At 46.7% G+C, this 22898-nt stretch overlaps 1 protein-coding gene across 1 annotated transcript in view; it reads left to right on the top strand.

Moving 5' to 3' along the window:
* LRP1 (LDL receptor related protein 1) overlaps window positions 1–22898 on the top strand; it is a 400693-nt gene that overhangs the window by 321491 nt on the left and 56304 nt on the right. The window contains exons 43-52 of the mRNA XM_056867046.1: window positions 7652–7841; window positions 10740–10944; window positions 14125–14317; window positions 14687–14812; window positions 16330–16458; window positions 16672–16791; window positions 17054–17167; window positions 20239–20388; window positions 21076–21201; window positions 21826–21942. Coding sequence (XP_056723024.1) covers window positions 7652–7841; window positions 10740–10944; window positions 14125–14317; window positions 14687–14812; window positions 16330–16458; window positions 16672–16791; window positions 17054–17167; window positions 20239–20388; window positions 21076–21201; window positions 21826–21942 — 1470 coding nt within the window. The remainder of the gene's footprint in view (window positions 1–7651; window positions 7842–10739; window positions 10945–14124; window positions 14318–14686; window positions 14813–16329; window positions 16459–16671; window positions 16792–17053; window positions 17168–20238; window positions 20389–21075; window positions 21202–21825; window positions 21943–22898) is intronic.

Below are 22898 nucleotides of genomic sequence, written 5' to 3'. Positions count from 1 at the left end.
ACCGCACCTAAGATAATAGGCATGCTCCTCTGATACTAGAGAGAATAGGTATGCAGCATGACTAATATCCATTCTAACTAACAGCCATGAATACCCCTCTCCTCCATGAATATGTCCACTCCCCTCTTAAAGCCCTCCAAGCTGGCAGCCATCACCACATCCTGGGGCAGGGAGTTCCACAATTTAACTATGCGTTTTGTGAAAAAATACTTCCTTTTATCTGTTTTGAATCTCTCACCCTCCAACTTTAGCAGATGACCCCGTGTTCTAGTATTATGGGAGAGGGAGAAAAACTTCTCCCTGTCCACTCTCTCCAAACCATGCATAATTTTATAGACCTCTATCATGTCTCCCCTTAGCCGCCTTCTTTCCAAGCTAAGTGTCTAAACCGCTTCCCATAGGACAGTTGCTTTGGTCCCCTAATCATTTTGATTGCTCATAAGAGAAACCATGCTGGATCAGACCAAGGTCCATCAAGTCCAGCAGTCTGTTCACACAGTGGCCAACCAGGTGCCTCTAGGAAGCCCACAAACAAGACGACTCCAGCAGCACCATCCTGCCTGTGTTCCACAGCACCCAAAATAATAGGCATCTTGACCAGCGTAATTTTAAATCTAGTGTTTGAGGGATATAAGGATTGAAATTAATCTTGCCACTGACAATGTAGCCGTGGGATCCCTGTCACTTAATAAAAAAGGCAGACACAGAGGCGTTGAATTTATATGTGCCTTTAATCAGGACACTGAGAGGATTCAGTCCACCTTCTTACGCCGCATTCTTGGTGTCCCCAATTGCGTAGGGTATGCAGCTCTGTGCCTTGAGACGGGACAGGGTTTTTTGGAGACCAGAGCTTGGATTCAGACCATTAAGTTCTGGTTACGTTCACTTTCTGAATGTCCTGGCTATATTCCTGCATTGCTGGGAGATTCTTACATAAGCCAGTGGTCGAAATTAATTATCAGGAAAATCAAGCCTGTCGGTATCCCATTTGATTCTCTTTTGATGCTTGGGAAAGAGCAAGCATTTAGATTGATACATCAGCGCCTACTAGATATAGAAATGCAGACCCTAAGCTCCCTAGCTAATAGATACTGTTCCTCCATGTTTCATGGTATTACTCCGGCTTATGGAGCTGCAGCTTCCTACTTGTCTTATTTGGAGTCACTGGACATTCACAAAGCTTTCATGCTTGCTAGACTTAACATTCTTCCCTCAGCTATCCTACAAGGAAGATACAAAGGAATCCCTTTTATTGATAGGTATTGTTCATGTAAGACTGGGGATCCTGAACACTTAACTCACGTGCTGGTGTAATGCCAGCTTTACATGAGGCCGAGGAATACTTACATTAAACCCCTACTGCCTAGTGAACAGAGTCTTTCAGATCAGCAGTCAGTGATGTACCTTTTATCTGATAGAAACCCTACCTTTACCCAACAAGTAGCTAGTTTTCTCCTGTCTGCACAAAGGATTTGCGAGCAGTTTGTACGTACTTGTAAGTAATGTCCTTTTAATGTAATCTGTTTTAACCGATTTTGTAATTCTGTTTATGGTATACTGATGTAAATGCCTAATAAAGGTAATGATGATGATGGGGGAATTTATATGTTAAAAGGGGAGAGATATAACGTGATTTAAGTTCCTCATTAAAGTGGCATTCCAAAAGGGCATGAGCTAATGAATCAACAGAGCCAGAAGAGCAAGGACAGGTCCTGTCTGGGTATGGTATATTCAAAATTCTGCCTTGCATAACCATAGAGGGGTTAGCATTCAGTCTAGCTAAACAGAAGGCTCTAGAAAGATGAGGAGTTGTCAAATAATAAGTATAAGTGGGCAAACAGCGTGGTGATGGTATTCCGAAAAACTGAGATGAACAAACGCGGAGAGTAATGTGAAGATTCATCTTGTCTTCTGTGTAATCTCAAATGCCTGCTCTTCCTAGATGAATGCATGCTTGGAGCTTTGGTGAGCTTGAAAGGTGTGTGGGGGAACGCGGGGTTGCCCACTTGTGGCTTGGTCACTGAGAATGCTGTCATTTGAAACTTAAATGTTAAAAATTAAAGAAAACACACCAGGCCAAATTCAGTATTAAGGCCTCTTGGAACTAAAGTATGAAATAGAAAAATAAACCTCATTTCTTGTTGAAAAATTAACCTCATTTCTTGTTGAAAAATTAACCTCATTTCTTGTTGAAGCAGACAACGCCATGCATCTCTGAAGTTGTATGGACGGGCACGATATTGCCAGAGTACAAAAAACAAGAGGTCATTCTCACTATGTCCTTGTTCTAAATAATGAGCAACTAAAGGATAAATGAATTAATCTAGACTGAACTGACCCTAGAATCAAGCCTGAACTGACCCTAGAAGCGAAAATGACTAAACTGAGGCTGTCGTATTTTGGTCACGTCACTGGAAAAGACAGTCATGCTAGGAAAAGTTGAGGGCAGCAGGAAAAGAGGAAGACCCAACAAGAGATGGATTGATTCAATAAAGAAAGCCACAGCCTTCAATTTGCAAAATCTGAGCAAGGCTGTCAAAGATAGGACATTTTGAAGGACTTTCATTCATAGGGTCGCCATGAGTCGTAAGCAACTTGATGGCCCTTAACACACACACACACAAAGGATAAATGAGCAGCTAAAGTTGTGTATGCTATATTATGCCCATGTAAAAAGATGTACATTGTCAGTACTCTTAGGTCCATTCGCACACGTACAGGGGAAAACAGGTCGCGCATACGTTCAAAAGTGAAAGAGGCCCCTTTAGTTGCTCATTATTTAGAACAAGGACGTAGTGAGAATGACCTCTTGTTTTTTGTACTCTGGCAATATCGTGCCCATCCATACAACTTCAGAGAGGCACGCCGTTCTTTGCTTCAACAAGAAATGTCGTTTGAAACTTGGCGCCAAGCAGGGAAAGTTGAACTTGTAGGTGGTGACGGGACAAAGGAGAGGAAGATCATCTCAGATCTTCTTATCTGGTAGATATAGCAACTTATAGTCTTAGAACAGCTCTCACATCACTGCGATTTCACACTATGCCCATGGAGCTTCTTGCTGGTCGTTTTTCGGAGGGAAACCCGAGCTCAACGTATTTGTATAACACGTCTAGCAGGTTACAATATATCAACCTAGGATATGCCATTGTGCTGTTTTAACGATATTTTAAAATATTTTTTATCCTGACATAGCGCCTTAAATAAATTATATTTTATTTATCTATGTATTTTATTTATCCCACCCAATTATAAGATCCCAAACTTTCTGAATCCAGTCATGGGGCGAAAACGCATGGTCGCTTTAAAAGGTAAAGGTAGTCCCCTGTGCAAGCACTGGGTCATTCCTGACCCATGGGGTGATGTCACATCCCGACATTTACTAGGCAGACTTTGTTTGCGGGGTGGTTTGCCAGGGCCTTCCCCAGTCATCTTCCCTTTACTCCCAGCAAGCTGGGTACTCATTTTACCAACCTCGGAAGTATGGAAGGCTGAGTCAACCTTGAGCTGGCTACCTGAAACCAACTTCCGTTGGGATCGAACTCAGGTCGTGAGCAGAGCTTTTTGACTGCAAGTACTGCAGTTTACCACTCTGCGCCCTCCTTTATTCCCTGTTTCAGCCAGGACCGAACGCACGTTCGGTGAAACGCTTGCGTTCGATCCTGGCTGAAACGGGGAATAAAGGAGGCTAAGGCGACCATGCGTTTTTGCCCATGCACAGAGGGAGGTTCTGGTTTCTTCCATTGCCACGTGTTGACAAGACAGGCAGCTGCTATTGAATTCTGCATTACCTTTCTAGGCAATTCTTAATTATCAGAATCAATTGTGGGGGGGAGACTCTGCTTGCTTCAATGCACTATGGAGGGCTCAGCTGAGAAATGTTGATGAGGCCGTGAGACTTCTGCTGTGCCCACGGTGCGACATTCTGTTGCAAATGTTTAAATAAAAATCCATTTTCTCCAGCCAAGCTAATAATTTCCCTGCGCTGAAAGCGCTGGCGGTTGAGAATTGGCAACGTACTGTTTATTGGCAGTTAGATTATTAGGCAATTTGTCAGAAATTGAAATATAGCTCTGTTGTATTGTTTGGACAAGACCGCGGCGCAGCGCCGTACTGTTCAGTTGTAGATTGTTTATCCTGAGAAAAGTTATACCTTCCGGAGCCCCTATGACTTCAGTACACTTAGAGCACATTCCTGAGAGGGGGGGGAGCTCCATAGGTGGCGGAGTGACCCGCGGCGGTGCAAGTGCCCAGTTATCCTGTGATAATGGCACTTACACCATCACGGAGGGTATTTACAGCTGTGTATGGGTGCCGCAGAGCTGCGCCAGCCTCCCCCGGCAGCGCAGCCACTCCAGGCACTAAATCCCGGAAGAGAATGCCCTCACCGGTGTGGGGGAGGCGGTCCCAGGGCGGAGCAGATGCTGGTCAGCGTCCTAACCCCGTTCGGCCAGGGAACGCCCCCTCGCACAGCGGCATAGCTATGGCACTTTTTGGCGTTGTAGCCTCACTGTTCTCAATGGGGCGTCTTTTCCTTTTTTCAGTTTTTTTTGTTTTGTTTTTAAAATACCTTTTGTACCTCCACGGCTGGGAAGCATCTGAGATGGAGGCATGGGTGCACTGCTCCCGGCTGCCACGGAAATACCCCTGCCCCAGGAATGGGCCGCCCAAAGGGTGTAACTCTTCTTAGGATTCCTCTGGAAAATGGGCACGCTGACGCCAGTTTGTGCCCACACTGCATGTTGCGTGGCCATCTGGTTTATTGCTGACTTTAAACCCACGGCATACATATGAAAGATTATAGTAAGTAACCTACTTGGTACAGCTAGCTCAGAATTGTTGGCTGTGAGTGGCTGCAGCTCTTAAAGTTCCCACGCAGAGGGCTTTCCCAGCATCTGAGAGATCTAGCGTGGTATAGTGGCTAAGAGTGCTGGTTTGGAGCGTGGACTCTAATCTGGAGAACCAGGTTTGATTCCCCACTCCACATGAGCGGCAGATGCTAATCTGGTGAACCGGGTTGGTTTCCCCACCCCTACACATGAAGCCAGCTGGGCGACCTTGGGCTAGTCGCATCTTTCTTAGAGCTCTCTCAGCCCCGTCACAGGGTGTCTGTTGTGGGGAGGGGAAGGGAGCGGTGATTGTAAGCCGGTTTGATTCTTCCTTAAATGGCAGAGAAAGTCGGTGTATAAAAACCAACGTCTCCTTTCTTCCTCTTCCTCCTCCTCCAGGGTGGGGAGATTTAATCTAGGACCTTACACACATGCAAACCATAAGTGCTACCCCTGCCCCTCTCTGTTGTCTCCGTGAATGAATTATTATTTTTTTACAGTGGAGCGAATGCTGTAGCTGGAGAAAATAGAAACACAAGCCATCCTCCCTCTTTAGTAAATGATTTAAGCGTAAGACGGAGACCCTGTTTCTTTCTTTCCCTGTTGAGTCAGGGAAGCAAGAAAGCTCTCGTAGTGAGGAGTGAATCGGACCAGTCTGGAATGGAGTTTATAAGTCATTGTTAGCTGTGCTTTAAGAGACCTCACGTTTGGAAGCCTTGAGCCCCTCCTGCCGCCTGCACATTCAGAATTAGCTGCAGCTGTGATTCATTGATCCTTTTCACTCATTAGCCAGATATATTATGTCATTAGTTTTGCTCAGAAGCTGACCCCCACAGAAAAGGAGAGAACTGCTCCTGGCTAAATGAAGACTTCTTTGAAACGCCATGACCTTCGGAATTCGGGATAAAGTTTCCTCCAGGGGCCCATTAAGTTACATGGGGAGGCATGACCAACTTCCTAATCCTTACGGATGGCAAAACAGTAGCTTTTTAGATAATGAAATTTGCAGTCACGGATTTAAAATGTGTCTTTTTCTACAGGCCCAGGCCAGTCCCGTCACACCGTCTGTATATTCATTTGTAATCCTTGCATAAAAGGGTACAATAAACATCCTGAGCATTCCTCCCAAGCATCTGGGGAAGACTCATATGTCCTCTTTCACCTTTGAATCCCCCTGATCTTCTAAATAACTTGGGTCTAGCCCTAGCTGTGTGTAGTACATACATGCGAGAGGTGTGTTCTTCAGTTAGGGTTGCCATGTCCCCTCTCTCCACCGGCGGGAGGTTTTTGGGGTGGAGCCTGAGGAGGACAGGGTTTGGGGAGGGACTTCAATGCCATAGAGTCCAATTACCAAAGCGGCCATTTTCTCCAGGTGGACTGATCGCTGTCGGCTGGAGATCAGTTGTAATAGCTAGTACCTGGAGGTTGGCAACCCTTTCTTCAGTGCAAGAAGCTTTGCTGAAGAACAGCAGGCCAATAGGTGGGGGTGATGTTGGAAAGCTTATTGGGATGGGAGTTAGCTGGAGAGCAGCTTTGACCAGATCCGGGTGAGGGTAATACAAGCGGCAAGTAAGGAGCAGTCATTCGGCTAAACCATTTTGTGAAGGCTTTCCTGGACTGTACCACTATAAGCTACAAGTAGAAGGAGAGCCAGCTTGGCGTAGTGGTTCAGAGCGGCGGACTCTAATCTGGAGAACCAGGTTTGATTCCTCACTCCTGTACATGAAGCCTGCTGGGTGACCTTGTGCTGGTCCAGTTCTCTTCAAGCTCTCTCAGCCTCACCTACCTCACAAGGAGTCTGTTGTGGGGAGAGGAAGGCGATTGTAAGCCAGTTTGATTCTTCTTAAAAGTAGAGAAAATGGCATATAAAAACCAGTTCTTCCTCCTCCTCCTCCTTCTTCCAGAACACCAGCACAAGAGGGAGGACTGTTCATTCCAGCCTTCTTCTTCGCATGCTGTTTAGGGATCTGAAGTGGTACTGTCTAGAATAAATTTTCTTGGTTATTTAAGTAGTGATAAAGGCAGGGAAGGAGCCCTGTGGCGCAGAGTGGTAAACTACAGTACTGCAGTCCAAGCTCTGCTCACGACCTGAGTTCGATCCCAACGGAAGTCGGTTTCAGGTAGCCGGCTCAAGGTTGACTCAGCCTTCCATCCTTCCGAGGTGGGTAAAATGAGTACCCAGCTTGCTGGGGGTAAAGGGAAGGTGACTGGGGAAGGCATTGGCAAACCACCCCGTAAACAAAGTCTGCCTAGTAAACGTCATGCTGTGACTTCACCCCCATGGGTAAGGAATGACCCGGTGCTTGCACAGGGGACCTTTACCTTTACCTTTTTAAAGGCAGGGAAGGCAATGGCAAACCACCCTGTAAACATGGTCTGCCTAGTAAACGTCATGATGTGACGTCACCTCATGGGTCACCTCATGGGTCGGGAATGACCCGGTGCTTGCACAGAGGACCTTTACCTCTACCTTTAAAGCCAGGACTTAAGGAAGGTCTTCATATCAGATAATCAGGCTCAGGAAAGGAGCCGCATGGTATAGAGCAAGAGCAAACACAGGGAGAGAAACAAGCGGTTTGCGGGATAAGACAAAACTTGTGCAAGAATTAATATCCAACCTCTTCTTGCTTCCTTTAACATGGGGGGGGGGGCTATTGGAAGGCTAAGAGCAACCACAACAGTCAGTTTCAAGTCATGAGTAACTGGTAATCTGAATCCTTGACAAGTCGGGAAGTTATTGTGTCCATTGTCCACCTCCACTTGCTACAGCCTTCTATGGAAACAAGGATTTTGTTGGAAGTCTCACCAATCTCTCCTCTCAACAGATGTTGGCTCAGTGGAGGGGCTGGCCTACCACCGAGGCTGGGATACTTTGTACTGGACAAGCTACACCACATCCACCATTACCCGGCATACTGTGAATCAGACCCGCCCTGGAGCTTTTGAGAGAGACACAGTCATCACCATGTCTGGGGACGACCATCCTCGAGCCTTCGTGCTAGATGAGTGCCAGAAGTAAGTTCGGGTGTACCTCGGACAGTTTGAAAGCAAGTCCTTGCTATAATTGAGGAGTGGGGGAGGCCGATTGTTCGTATTTATGTATCCGTTGTAAGCCAGTAGTCCTCAGCCCCTAAGGGCTCCTGTAGCAACTTACTACCATTAAGCAAGGGCTTCTGTAGCAACTTACAACAGTTACAACAATTAAACTCCTTATCATTGAGGAGAGGGGGAGGCCAATTGTTTATATTTATGTATCCATTTATAACTATAAACCAGTAGTCCTCAACCCCTAAGGGCTCCTGTAGCAACTTACAACATTTTTTATTAATAAAAACGGACTGTCAACAGTAAATATATACATAAACGAAAAACAAATAGTCACATAATCACATGTGTGTGTGTTAAGTGTCAAGTCGCTTCCGACTCATGGCGACCCCATGAATGAAAGTCCTCCAAAATGTCCTATCTTTGACAGCCTTGCTCAGATCTTACAAATTGAGGGCTGTGACTTCCTTTATTCAGTCCATCTCTTGTTGGGTCTTCCTCTTTTCCTGCTGCCCTCAACTTTTCCTAGCATGACTGTCTTTTCCAGTGACTCTTGTTGTCTCATGATGTGACCAAAATACGATAGCCTCAGTTTAGTCATTTTAGCTTCTAGGGTCAGTTCAGGCTTGATTTGATCTATAACCCACTGATTTGTTTTTTTGGCAGTCCACGGTATCTGTAACACACTCCTCCAACACCACTTTTCAAAGGAATCTATTTTCTTCCTATCATAATCACATAGTCACATAAAATACTTCACAACCTTGCATCCGTAGCCCCTTCTCGCTTAACCGAAACTATATCTTATTATAAAATGGACATTTCCATTCTTTGAATGGTTCTTGTCCATAACAGGTCTACACTATTAATATCATTATTATTTTGGTAAGCAGTTAGCCTCACTAAAGTATATACCTCTTTTATTTTTGACAACCAATCAAGTATCTTAGGGGAGGTTTTCTGGTCCCACTGCCTAGCAAAGGCCATTCTAGCTGCAGTTAACATATGTAACGCTACTATCCGTTGGTCTCACAGTATCTCGGGAAGATAGTTCAATAATAAGGTTTCTGCCTTAAATGTAATTTGTTTCGTCAACCCAATTGGCATAATTTTTACAACCTGTTTCCAAAAGATTGATGCCAGCTTACACCAATTAAACAATGCGAAGTCCTCCTCCTTATCACTGAGAAGTGGGAGAAGCCGATTGTTCGTACTGTTTGTATTTATGTATCCGTTTATAAACCAGTAGCCCTCAATCCCACAATTAAACGATGCAAAGTCCTCCTTATCATTGAGGAGTGGGGGAGGCTGATTGTATTTATGTATATGTTCCCAGCTTGTACCCAGCTTGCTGAGGGTAAAGGGAAGATGACTGGGGAAGGCACTGGCAAACCACCCCGTAAACAAAGTCTGCCTAGTAAATATCGGGATGTGATGTCACCCCATGGGTCAGAAATGACCCGATGCTTGCACAGGGGACCTTTACCTTTTTTTTTTTCATACTTATACCCCAGTAGTGCTCAGTCCCTAAGGGCTCCTGTAGAAACCTATGACAATTAAACACCACAAAGCAGTTGTGAAAAGAAAACCACCAAAATAATCAGAAAGATCCGGTTAAACTCAGCATCCTCTGGATCAGTCTTGCCCAGTCACTTTGGAGAAACCTCTCTGTGACTCTTAGCAGTTACTGAAAAAGGCTGTCCTCTCCAAGGGCCAGGGCTTTCTCGGCCCTGGCCCCAGCCTGGTGGAATAGCCTCCCTAGTGACATCAGGGCCCTGCGGGACCTTAAGGAGTTCCGCAGGGCCTGTAAAACGGTGCTGTTCTGCCAAGCCTATAATTGAGGGCAGCCCCAAATTTATCCATCGTTACTGGCCTCCCCATCCCTCCCCCCATTTTGGTACCCGTGGGGGTTGACCTGCCAAAACCCGGTTGCGTGGGGTGTCTGAGTTGTTTTAAGGCCATCTTGATACAGTTTTAATATGATGTTTTAAAAGCTGGTTTTAAGTACTGTTATGGTTTTGTGTATTAAAAGGTTGTTACCCGCCCTGAGCCCGGCCTTGGCTGGGAACGAGGGCGGGCTATAAATTTTTAAATGAATGAATAAATAAATAAATACTGACTGCAAAGGTATTTATTATGGTCCACGACCAGCAAATACAGTAAAAATATAAAAACTGGGAACAATTAAAAATAATCATGGTACACATCAACCATGAATACAGATAGACGTAATATATTTAACATATTAACACTCCTTAACAAATGTGTGTGTGTGTTAAGTGCCGTAAAGTCGCCTCTGACTCATGGCGACCCTATGAATGAAAGTCCTCCAAAATGTCCCATCTTTGACAGCCTTGCTCAGATTTTGCAAATTGAAGGCTGTGGCTTCCTTTATTGAGTCAATCCATCTCTTGTTGGGTCTTCCTCTTTTCTTGCTGCCCTCAACTTTTCCTAGCATTACTGTCTTTTCCAGTGACTCTTGTCGTCTCATGACGTGACCAAAATACGACAGCCTCAGTTTAGTCATTTTAGCTTCTAGGGTCAGTTCAGGCTTGATTTGATCTATAACCTACTAATTTGTACTAAATATAAAAACACCCCAAGGATTTAAAAGCTGTACCACTCTTTAGATTAAGAACACTTCTTAGTTTTTTGGAGGTTATAGACCTGGGCACAAAACCTGGCAACCCTTCATGTCATTTGATGGTTTTTATCCGATAGGAGATACTCTATTTTGATTTTATTAGATCTCCCTGGGAAAATACTGACTGTACCGAGGCAGGGAGATCTGGGAAGGGCTGTAGCCCAAAGCTTGCCCATGGAATTTGCACCTTTCTTCAGTTGTCTTTCCTCCCCGCTTTTCTTCAGCCTGATGTTCTGGACCAACTGGAACGAGCAGCACCCCAGCATCATGCGGGCCACGCTTTCCGGAGCCAACATGATCACCATCATCGATAAAGACATTCGCACGCCCAACGGCCTGGCCATCGACCACAAGGCCGAGAAGATCTATTTCTCTGATGCCACGCTGGACAAGATTGAGCGCTGTGAATATGACGGCTCTCATCGACAAGTAAGTCCCACCGTCGGGAGGGGCTTTCTCCCAGAGAAGTCTGGGAATGGGAGGGGTGAAGGTGATTATCGAAACGCTAGGTCTTGCCACGGTGTGGGAGACGGCATCGGTCACTGCTCGCTTACACCTTCTCTCCCAAGTGGAGGCTCAAAGCAGCTTACAACATAGTTCTCCCCACCTTCTGTTTTGTCCTCACAACAACCCTGTGAGGTAGGTTAGGTCGAGGGAGAAAGTGAACAGTCCAGGGTCACGCAGCAAGCTTCCATGGCAGAATAGGGATTCTAACCAGTGTGACCCAAATTCTAGTCCCAACACACAAACTACTACTTCATGCTGAGAAGTGACAAGGAGCATAAAGAATAGGTTGATAACTGGACCTATAGAGAGAGGTGTCCTCTTTCTCGGTTTACTTTAGCTTAAGATGCTCAATAGCTTTCCAGAAAGTTGAAGTGTGCTTGAAAGAGCAATCACTGTTTGTTGCACGTACTTTTTGCCTCTAAAGGTTTGGGGTGTTTTGTTTTGTTTTTAAAGCTCAGTTTTATCAGAGCTTTCTGTGTGTGAAAAGGGACACCTCTCTCCTAAACCACTCGCAGCTGTCTATTAAAAACAAAAAGACCGTCTATCTCTAGCCTTTAACACAGAATTTTTTAGTGGCTTTATCAAACAGCATAAGCAAGCACTTGTGTGTGTCCTCTGCCACAACACTGGAGCATCTTTGTTTGCCGAGCTGTGTACATCATGAATAAAGGAAAGCTCACACATTCAGAACTAGGACCTGGGAATCTGGCCATTTCCCTTTGTCTCTGCACACAGCTGTAAGTGTATTAAAAACTATTGTCTCTTTCCAGCCGTTGTTCACCCATCAGTGTTTCAATGTACAGGCATTGGCTTCTCCCCAGCATGAAATAGGGTGTGTCTTAGAAAAAAATACCAGCTCTTTACCAAGGGGTGGATGGCCCAGGCTAGCCTGATCTCGTCAGATCTCAGAAGCTAAGCAGAGTCAGCCCTGGTTAGCATGTGGATGGGAGACCACCAAGGAATACCAGGGTTGCTGTGCAGAGGAAGGCACTGGCAAACCACCTGTTCGTCTCTTGCCATGAAAACCCCAAAAGGGGTCGCCATAAGTCAGCTGTGACTTGACGGCACTTTACACATACAACATACCACAGTAATACATGGCGAGCTGACTATCTGAGAGCCAGTGCAGGGTAGTGATGAGAGTATCGGGCTAGGATCTGGGAGACCAGGTTCGAATCCCCGCTCCGCTATGGAAGCTTGCTAGGTGACCTTGGGTCAGTCACACCCTCACGGCCTGACCTACCGCCCAGGGTTATTGGGAAGATAAAATGGAGGAGGGGAGAAAGATGTGAGCTGCTTTGGGTGTCCATCATCAAGGAGAAAAGCAGGGTATAAATGAAGCAAATAAATGAATACAAATAGTAATCTCTCTGCCAAATGGTGTGGAGAATTTTGATCGTAAATCTCCCCTGATTGGGCAATAGAGGCAGCTGGCTTAACAAGCAGTTACTTTACCAATGTGGGAAGTCAACCTTCAGTATAAGGATATCTGTACTTCCCTCAGTAGTCCAGTTCATTCTGATTGCACCTTGAAATGGGTAGTCTCCTTGACTGTATAGTAAGGACATCTCCGACCTTCTGACCTGTTCCTGAGCCTTGTTGTTCTCAGGCCCCTCACCCCAGCTGTCATCTTCCACATCCCACTTCCACAAAAGGAGGCCTGCATCCTACCAGTCCAGCTCAGCAAGGTCAGGATCCTTTCTCTGTCTTAAGGTGGCTCTTCTGCCGGAGGAATGGCCACTTATCTTGGAGGAAGTCTTTGGACTTGGAGCGGGAGTGGTAGGATACAGGCTGGAGTTTAACTTCAGCAAGACGAGCTCCCTGTTTAGTTTCTAACTCCTTGTTCTCTCTGCTGCATAGGAGCTCAAGGAGATCTTTTGGTGTGAACACCTCTTAGGTCATTTACACATAGGTACTTTCACTCACGTTTGCTCCCGGTCTGTCATGGTTATTCCTTGGAGTTATGCATAAGTTTCCCATCCATTAGAGTTTATCTCGCTGCCAGCCCTCACAAATCCCAGGACTTCCTGTTCCTCTGTTAACTCAATTCTTCCCTCTCCCCTGAACTCAGCCCGGGTGAAATCTCCATGCGTATGGCAAAGTGTGGGACACAGAAGCTTGCTGCTGAAATGTTCTTACTTTAATCTGCACAGCCAACTCAATCTCTAGTGGCCAGCCAGAAGTGATGGGCAAGAGCCCCACGTGGCCTCACTGACTTTCTAAAAACACCTGGTAGGCTCCAAGTAATGACTACAGGAGAATTACTCAACTTTAAGGTTGACAATGAAGAAATTGAAATTGTTGAAGACTTTTTATTCCTTGGCTCCATCATCAACCAAAAGGGAGACTGCAGCCAAGAAAGCAGGAGATTGAGACTGGGAAGGGCAACCATGAAGGAGCTAGAAAAGGTTCTTAAGTGTAAGGATGTGTCACTGGCAACCAAGATCAAGTTAATTCATGCCATAGTATTCCCAATTACTAAGTATGGGTGTGAAAGTTGGACAACGAAGAAAGCTGATAGGAAGAAAGTAGATTCCTTTGAAATGTGGTGTTACAGAGTGTTACGGATACTGTGTACTGCCAAGTAAACGTATCAGTGGGTTCTAGATCAAATCAAGCCTGAACTGACCCTAGAAGCTAAAATGACTAAACTGAGTCCGTCATACTTTGGTCACATCATGAGAAGACAAGAGTCAATGGAAAAGACAATCATGCTAGGAAAAGTTGAGGGCAGCAGGAAAAGAGGAAGACCCACTGAGATGGATTGACTCTATAAAGGAAGCCACAGCCCTCAGTTTGCAAGATCTGAGCAAGGCTGTTAAGGATAGGACGTTTTGGAGGACATTGATCATAGAGTCGCCATGAGTCGGAAGCGAGTTGATGGCACTTAACACACACAGGCTCCAGGAAAGGAGTCGGCAGGCACCACATTGGGGACCCCTGAGTGTAGCATGATCTGATTAGTGATAACATTGATAGTACACATTCCAGTGATAGCCCTGCATCTAAAGTTATAGGTAATGATTTTTGAGCTGGTGTTAGACCTGCAGTCAATAGCAGTTGCTGTTTGTTCCCCGCTAACATTATGGTGATGCCCAACAGGTCATCCTGAAGGCAGAGCCAGTACACCCCTTTGGGCTGGCTGTCTACGGGGACTACATCTTCTGGACGGATTGGGTGCGCCGGGCCGTGCAGCGTGCCAACAAATACATGGGCTCCGACATGAAGCATCTGCGCATTGACATCCCCCAACAACCCATGGGCATTATCGCTGTGGCCAATGACACCAGTAGCTGTAAGGAAAACGTTTTGTTTTGGGGGAGGGACTTGGCAAGTCAGCTGTCTCTCAGCCCTGCTTCCTCAATGTGGGAATAGTTCCATGGTCTTGCCTGATGTTGTCCTAATGTGAGGACTTTGATGCAGGCTTTGATGCAGGGACGTTTCCTCATGGTCACCCCCGCCGACTGTTTCGGGGCTTCCTTTTGATTATGCATGCCTTTTCCGTCGGTTAGAGGTCGCCTTGCTCTCCCCGTGCGTTTTGCCCAGATTGAAACACAACTTTGTTGTTTTCAGGCCAGGCTGTTCCCACATGTGTCCCTGAACACTAACTGTTGCACCTCTTTTTCCTCTCCTGCTCTGGCTCTCTACGTCCCCCCCCCCCCAGGCGAACTTTCTCTCTGCAGGGTGAACAACGGCGGCTGCCAGGACTTGTGCCTTCCCACTCCCAAAGGCCAAGTGGTCTGCTCTTGCCGTGGCGAGAGGACCCTTCAGGAGGATCTTAGCTGCAGAGGTGAGCACCTGGCAAGGATGTGCTCAGATGTAGGAGTATGGAGTAGACACGTGAAGAAGTCTGTTCCTCCAAAACATAGATCACAATGGGTAGCTGTGTTAGTCTGTCACTAGCAGTACAAAAGAGTAGGGGTCCAGTAGCACCTTAAAGACTAACAAAATTTCTGGCAGGTTATGAGGTTTTGTATGAGCTTTCGTGAGCCACAGCTCACTTCTGAAGAAGTGAGTGACTCACGAAAGCTCATACCCTGCCAGAAATTTTGTTAATGTTTAAGGTGCTACTGGACTCCTCCAAAACATGTGTGTGCTGGACAAAGGCATGAGCATTTATGGTGTGCAGAGTTGGGAGCCGTCGCCTCTACATTTTGATCATTTTTTCCTTACTGGTCTATCAAAAACCGAACTGTGTGAAAATTTGGCAAAGCATTTGTTTCAGTGCTGTTTTTGGCCACTCTAGTGCAGGGGTGTCAAATATAAGGCCTGCGGGCCGGATTCGGCCCCTTGAGATTTCTAATCCGGCCCGCGAGCCAGCCGAAGAACTTCCCCCCCACACACACATGCACACACTCGATCTGGGCTGGTGAGGCATGGCCCGGCCAAGTGACATTTATATCATATCCTGCCCTCGTAACAGTTGAGTTCGACACCCCTTGCTCTAGTGGATCCAACCATCCTCCAAGGAGTCTTCACCCAGCGAAAGGAGCCATCTTCCAACTTAAGGGGCTCTTCCTCCAATGGAAGAGCCCCTTACGTTAGAGGAAGGCTCCTTATGCTGGAGGAAGGATTAGTGGATTGCTGGGATTGGAGTACAATCCACCCCCCCACTCAGTAATGTCAGGTGAGCAGCCTATATGGGCTGTGTGCAGGCAGGCCGAGAGGTAAGAAGGAAGTCAGTCTACGGACAGTTCAGATAGAGGATGAAGTTCCAAGTGGGTAGTTTTGTAAGACCAGGTGGAATCCTGTGGGTCATCTGGATGGTGAGAGATTCAAAACTGATAAAATGAAGTATTTCTTCACACGACACATAGTTAAATTGTGGAACTCCCTGCCCCAGGATGTGGTGATGGCTGCTAACTTGCAAGGCTTTAAGAGGGGAGTGGACATGTTCATGGAGGAGAGGGGTATTCATGGTTGCTAGTAAAAACTAGTCTCGATTCATACTTATTCTCTCCAGTATCAGGGGAGCATGCCTGTTCTATTAGGTGCTTTGGAACACAGGACAATGCTTCTGCAGTTGTCTTGTTTGTGGGCTTCCAAGAGGCACCTGGTTAGCCACTGCGTGAGCAGACTGCTGGCTTGGTGGGCCTTGGTCTGATCCAGCACTGCCTTTCTTATGTAAGCAACACAGTTTTTCCACCTGTCGTTATGGCTACCAGCTTGGCACTTGCCCCTTCTGAGCATGGGGCACAATCAGAGGACTAGGTGAGGATGTGAACATAAAGAAATCCTCTCCGGTGAATCAGAAGCCTTTATGTAAGCTGGCATGCCTACCCTCGGTTCTGTTCTCCCTCCTTTTAGCCTCCAACTCCACCTGTCACGTTCACACCGAGTTCGAGTGCGGGAACGGAGACTGCATCGATTTCAGCCGGACCTGCGACGGCGTGGCCCAGTGCAAGGATAAATCAGATGAGAAGCAATCCTACTGCAGTAAGGTTCCCGCCTTCCCTCCTCTGTTCCCTCTGTTAGCCTGCTCCACAGATTACTTTGACCCCCAGCTCTGCGGCCACGATTGTCATTTCCCTTGAGTTGTTTGGGCCCTGAATGTGGGTGAGATCCATGCAAGTGTCCCCCGCTAGAAACGTGTTTCTTTCTACTCATCCTTTCTCACACGCGCACACCCTTTCTTGCTTTGTGTTTCAGACAACCGCAAGTGTAAGAAGGGCTACTTCCACTGCATCAACAAGCGCTGCGTGGCCAACCGGTTCTTGTGCAACGGTGCAGACGACTGCGGGGACAACTCGGACGAAGTGGCTTGTAACAGTTAAGCGCTTGGAACTGGGAGGCTGACGGGCGAGGCAACAGCCGGCTTCCGTGTATAAGACGACCCCCAATTTGGGGGGGAAATTTTAAAGAAAAAAAACATCGTCATACATGGAAAAATACGGTATTTCCTTCTGGACAGATCGACACATCCGGCACCCTATACCTGTGTCGCTGTTTAGAAGCACCGCTTAGCTGTCTTGTCTCCTGCTTTACTCCTCCGAGTTATCTTAAGCTTCACTGTGCTGTCCGTTCCTTCCAGAGACGAGCTGCGCCGCCACAGAGTTCCGCTGCCGGGACGGGACCTGCATCGGCAACTCAAGCCGCTGCAACCAACATATCGACTGCGAGGATGCGTCGGACGAGATGAACTGCAGTGAGTGTCGCCTACAACAGACCATAAAAGTCACCACCTATGCAGTCACAGCAAACCTACTCAAATTAAAGCATAAATGGACACAAACCGACTCGTACATAAACAGTATACTACAGGACCTGTAGAAGGATGGTCTCCAATTCATGAGCGATTATAATTGTAATTGTTTATCGGGCTAATGACGTATATCTCATATCAAATCAAATCAAACCTTTATTGGCATATGTGTGTGTGTGTGTAAAGTGCCGTCAAGTTGCAGCCGACTTATGGCGACCCCTTTTTTTGGGTTTTCATGGCGAGAGACTAACAGAGGCGGTTTGCCAGTGCCTTCCTCTGCACAGCAAACCCTGGTATTCCTTGGTGGTCTCCCATCCAAATACTAACCAGGGCCGACCCTGCTTAGCTTCTGAGATATGATGAGATCAGGCTAGCCTGGGCCATCCAAGTCTTTTAAATACTATACTCAGTGATTAAAATACAATCTTTGAACGATAGGACATCAGTAAATTGGTTAAAACCTCGAAGTCTTAAATTGCTATATAATCAGTTTGATAGGGTTTAACTCAGTGGAGGAGCTTGGTGCGTATATCTCATATGAAACTGTGTGATTCTGGAAATACCGGTCCGATTTTCATAAGATTTTTTTGGGATTATACAAATATTGGCTCCCTGAAGAGTGGATGATCACGTGGGACCGTCAAGAAATACCTTCTTTGCTCTTATAGAGACTGGAATTTGGTTTTGTGTCATCTATGGAATGATTATATCTGGTTGTAATATTTATGGACATGTTTGGTATTACAGTTTAATGAGTATACTTTCATAAGAAATATGTAGTATACTGAACTGACCTTAGAAGCTAAAATGGCTAAACTATCATATTTTTGTCACATTATGAGAAGAAAAGAGTCATTAGAAAAGACAGCCACGCTAGGAAAAGTTGAGGGCACCAGGAAAAGAGGAAGACCCAACAAGAGATGGATGGACTCAATAAAGGTAGCCACAGCCCTCAATTTGCAAGACCTGAGCTAGGCTGTCAAAGATAGGACATTTTGGAGGACATTGATTCATAGGGTCGCCATGAGTCGGAAGTGACTTGACAGCACAACATACATACACAGTATACTGTTTATGTGTGTTGGTGAGTGTTGCCTAGCCGTGCGAAAGGGCTTGACGGCTTCGTTTTTCATGTAGGTCTCGCCTGCCCCTGTGCTTTGCGCTTCCCAGTCTGATTGGCCGGGTCCAACCCACACAAAGCCTCGAGCAAGGGTCCAACCCACACAAAGCCGTCAACACCAGAGCCTGTCAAACCAGCTCTTGACATGCCTCCTCATGACAGCACATCACAAGCGCTTAAACCACACTCTCTGTGATGGCAGCTGTGTGTAGGAACAGGAGCTGGTGGGGAGGGAACGCAGATGGCAAAAGAAAAAGCTTGCAACTTTGCAGCAGCAGCTGTGTTAGTAAAAACTTTTGCTGCATGATATAAATGCAAAAGAGGCTCCCCCTGTTATACAGCTGCACTAAAAAACAGCCCCCAGGGTTACGGCGGTGATTCCCAAGGCACTCTAGAGCAGAGGTTCCCAAACTTTTTGAGTCATGAAGCACTTTTCAGGAGACAAATTCGTCACTGAGGACTAATTTACCAAGCTGAATGACAGTAGTATTTTTCTTTCCAGTCTCTTCACGGAGCACTAGGTGATGCATCGCGGAGCACCAAGTGCTCTTTGGAGCACAGTTTGGGAACCTCTGCTCTAGAGCACCGAAAAAAGAGTCTTGTGAAGGGCCATAGCTCAGTGGTAGGGCATCTGCTTGGCATGCAGAAGGTCCCAGGTTCAATCCCTGGCATCTCCAGTTAAAGGGACTAGGCAAGTAGGTGATATGAAAGACCTCCGCCTGAAACCCAGGAGAGCCGCTGCCGGTCTGAGTGGACAACACTGACTTTGATGGACCAAGGGTCTGATTAAGTATAAGGCAGCTTCATGTGTTCATGTGTGTTCAATTGTATACATCCTGACCTGGATGGCTCAGGCTAGCCCAGTCTTATCAGACTTTGGAAGCTAAGCAGGATCAGCCCAAGGTTAATACTTGGGTGGGAGACTGCCGAGGAAGTCCTGGGTTGCTGTACAGAGGCAGGCAGTGGCGAACCAACTCTGAACATCTCTTGCCTTGAAAACCCTACGGGGTTGCCATAAGTCAGCTGTGACTCGACAGCTCCTTCCACCACCAATTGGATGCATCTGCTGGTCTGTCTGTTGCTTTTTGGGTTGGGCAGGCTCCATGCTGCATTGATTCCCCCCCACGCACTCACCTTTCTCTGTTAATATCCAAGCAGCGCCATCCCCCTAAGGAAGGGGAATAAGGGCATTCCACAGGCAGAGCCCTGTACAACAGCTTATAGATACGGGGGAGTCCCAGAAGCGTGGCACTGATAACCTGAAAGAACTGGGAAGGGGGGGACCCGCCCAGGCAGCAATTTGCCTGCTGTTGCAAAGACAATTATTGCCTGCCCATTATTCTTGGGAGAGAGCCAGCATGGTGTAGCGGTTAAGGTGTCGGACTGGGATCTGGGAAACCCAGGTTTGAATCCCCACTCTGCCCTGGAAACTTGCTGGGTGACCTTGGGCCAGTCACACACTCTCAGCCCTGACCCCGACTAGTATTTGGATGGGAGACTGCCAAGGAATACCAGGGGCGTGACATGGAGGCAGGTAATGGCAAACCACCTCTGAACGTCTCGTGCCTTGAAAACCCTACGGGGTCGCCATAAGTCAGCTGTGACTTGGCAGCAAAAACACACACACATTATTTTTGGGGCTCAGCAAAAAAAACACGTGCATGCATCTTTCTGAGCATGACAGTGAAGTCCCTCTGGTGTTAATCTAAAAGGAAACAGCAATGCTTCAGATATCAAAAGTGAGCCCTGGCAAGAACATTTGGCGAGCCTGCTGGGAGCTGAATTCTGAAAACTTGCATGTGTTTGCAGTGCGCCAGTATTCCTCTTCTGTAGATCTCATGCAGCGCACGTAGATCTCATGCCACGCATGCATTTATTTCTTCCCTTTGTGTAGCCGCCACGGACTGCAGCAGCTTTTTCAAGCTGGGAGTAAAAAGCACCACCTTCCTGAAGTGTGAGCACACGTCCATGTGCTACGCTCCCTCTTGGGTGTGTGACGACAGTAATGACTGCGGAGACTACTCAGATGAGCAGAACTGCCCAGGTGAGAGCACCCGTTGCCTGATGCTGGACATGTGACCATCCGAGGCGTGGTCTCTCCACTGTCTTACCAGGTTGATAATTGCACGCATCTTATATGGGAGACATATACAGCCCAGCATAACAACTTGAGACAATCTTACCAAATGTTTGTGTAATTGGTCATACCATTATCCAACCTATTACATGTCTGGTGTGTTTCATATTGTCTGTGTATGTATATATATATGTATATATATGTATATATATGTATATATATGTAAACGTGTGCGTGGGTTTCAAATAGACCGCTGAGGAAGGCCATATAGGCCGAAACGCATTTGGCATGGGGTTATAGATATCAACCTTAGGAAATGCCATTGTGCTGTTTTAAAGTTTTTAAATATTTTTTAAAAAATGTATTAGCAACATTTGATCTTACGATAAAAGACAAGTTTTTTAAATAATTTTAATCTTGACATAGCACTCCTAATAAATTATATTTTCATTATTTATATCTATATTTTTATCCCACCCAACCTTGGGTACCCAGCTTCTTTTTTCTAAGTTGGGTTTTATTCCGCTCTTTTTTCTTCTCCTCCCCAGGCCTGCCCCAACCACTACACCACACTGGCTGGCTGTCACTCCTGCTAATTTTTCTCTCTCTCTCTCTCTCTCTCTCTCTATTTCTTCTTTTTCATATCCACCCCAGGTGTCGTGAGAAAGTCAAAGTGCCCTGCCAACTACTTTACCTGCCCGAGTGGCAGGTGCATCCCCATGACCTGGACGTGTGATAAGGAGAACGACTGTGAAAACGGCGAGGATGAGACACACTGCAGTAAGTGCTGTGCCTGCACCCCTTGGCCCACCAGGGCTGATCGCGTCCACTCGTTAAGGCCGTTTACGCAGGGTCCGTTTTGATGCTCACTCGAAGCTCTTTTTTTAAACCCGTCCTTTAAAATGCCTGTTCACGGTCCCGATGCAAGAGGAGAAATTCCACCCCTACACACACTCCCCATCTCCTTTATTTCCATAGCCATTAGCAAGCGCCGTTTGTGTAGCTAACACGTGGCTGTGATTTTGCATGCTTCCTTGAGGGGATTCTTCGAGGCAGGAGCGGAGCAAACACAAAAGGTCACGTTAAAGGGGCTGTTAAGAAATGCAAAACAGGTGTGCGCCGGCTTCGCAGTCACTTCCTGAATGACGGTTCAGCATGAAAAACTCAAAAAAAAAATACGCGGGGCACTTCAGCCTGGAACACGCTGCTAATTACCAAGCATAAATGGCCTAACTCTTCAAATGTTCTTCTTCCTCCTCCTCCTTTTTTTGTTTTGTTTTTTTGCTTCTTGGACTCTTTCCTTTGAATGCTTTTGCGATTGGGTTGTTTTGTTTCGTTGGGGCAGAGGGCAGACGTTTCGTTTTATCATTCAGCAGTGACACTCGGTTAATTTCTTCTCTCAAGATAAGTTCTGCTTCCCGGTGAAGTTTGAATGCAACAACCACCGCTGCATCTCCAAGTTGTGGGTGTGCGATGGCGCAGACGACTGCGGGGATGGCTCGGACGAAGACCACCGTTGCAGTAAGTCTTGGGGAAGGAGGTGGAGAACAAACCTGGGGGGTTTATGTAGGGCCTGGGGCAGAACAGCATGCACGTTTGAACACATAAAACAGAAGGGTACTGAAACTCCTATTGCCGATTATTTTATTTTTATTTACTTCATTTGTAGTCCGCCGTTCTCACTAAGGCTCGAGGCAGATTACAATTTTTTTTAAAGGCCAGACAGCAAAGCCCTCCAATTAACAACGCGGTAGGACTAGAATCACAGAACTGGAAGACGACAAAAACAAAAAAATTGTCGAAGGCAGTAAAAACTGTCGAAGGCATGACATGCCATAATGCTAGGGATGCCAGCTCTGGGTTGGAAAATACCTGGAGATTGTGGGTGAGCCAGCGTGGTGTGGTGGTTAAGAGCGGTGGTTTGGAGCGATGGACTCAGATCTGGAGAACTGGGCTTGATTCCCCACTCCTCCACATGAGCGGCGGAGGCTAATCTGGTGAACTGGATTTGTTTCCCCCCTCCTACACACGAAGCTAGCTGGGTGACCTTGGGCTAGTCACAGCTCTGATAGGGCTCTCTCAGCCCCACCCACCTCACAGGGTGTCTGTTTTGGGGAGGGGATGGGAAGGTGATTGTAAGCCGGTTTGATTCTTCCTTAAGTGGTAGAGGAAGTCGGCATATAAAAACCTCCTCCTCCTCCTCCTCCTCCTCCTCCTCCTCTTCTTCTTCTTCTTCTTCTTCTTCTTCTTCTTCTTCTTCTTCGTGGAGCCTGAGGAGGGCGGGGTTTGGGGAGGGGAGGGACTTCAGTGCCATTGAGTCCAATTGCCAGAGCGGCCATTTTCTCCAGGGGAACTGATTTCTATCGCCTGGAGATCAGTGGTAATAGCGGGAGATATCCAGCCACCACCTGAAATTTGCAAAAATCCACACAAAATGCGACCGTGCTGTGTAAGCAAGTATAGCTGAAGAGAACAGC

Source organism: Euleptes europaea, chromosome 1, assembly GCF_029931775.1.
Source record: "Euleptes europaea isolate rEulEur1 chromosome 1, rEulEur1.hap1, whole genome shotgun sequence".
Taxonomy (NCBI): domain Eukaryota; kingdom Metazoa; phylum Chordata; class Lepidosauria; order Squamata; family Sphaerodactylidae; genus Euleptes; species Euleptes europaea.
This window is presented reverse-complemented; position numbering and strand designations above follow the sequence as displayed.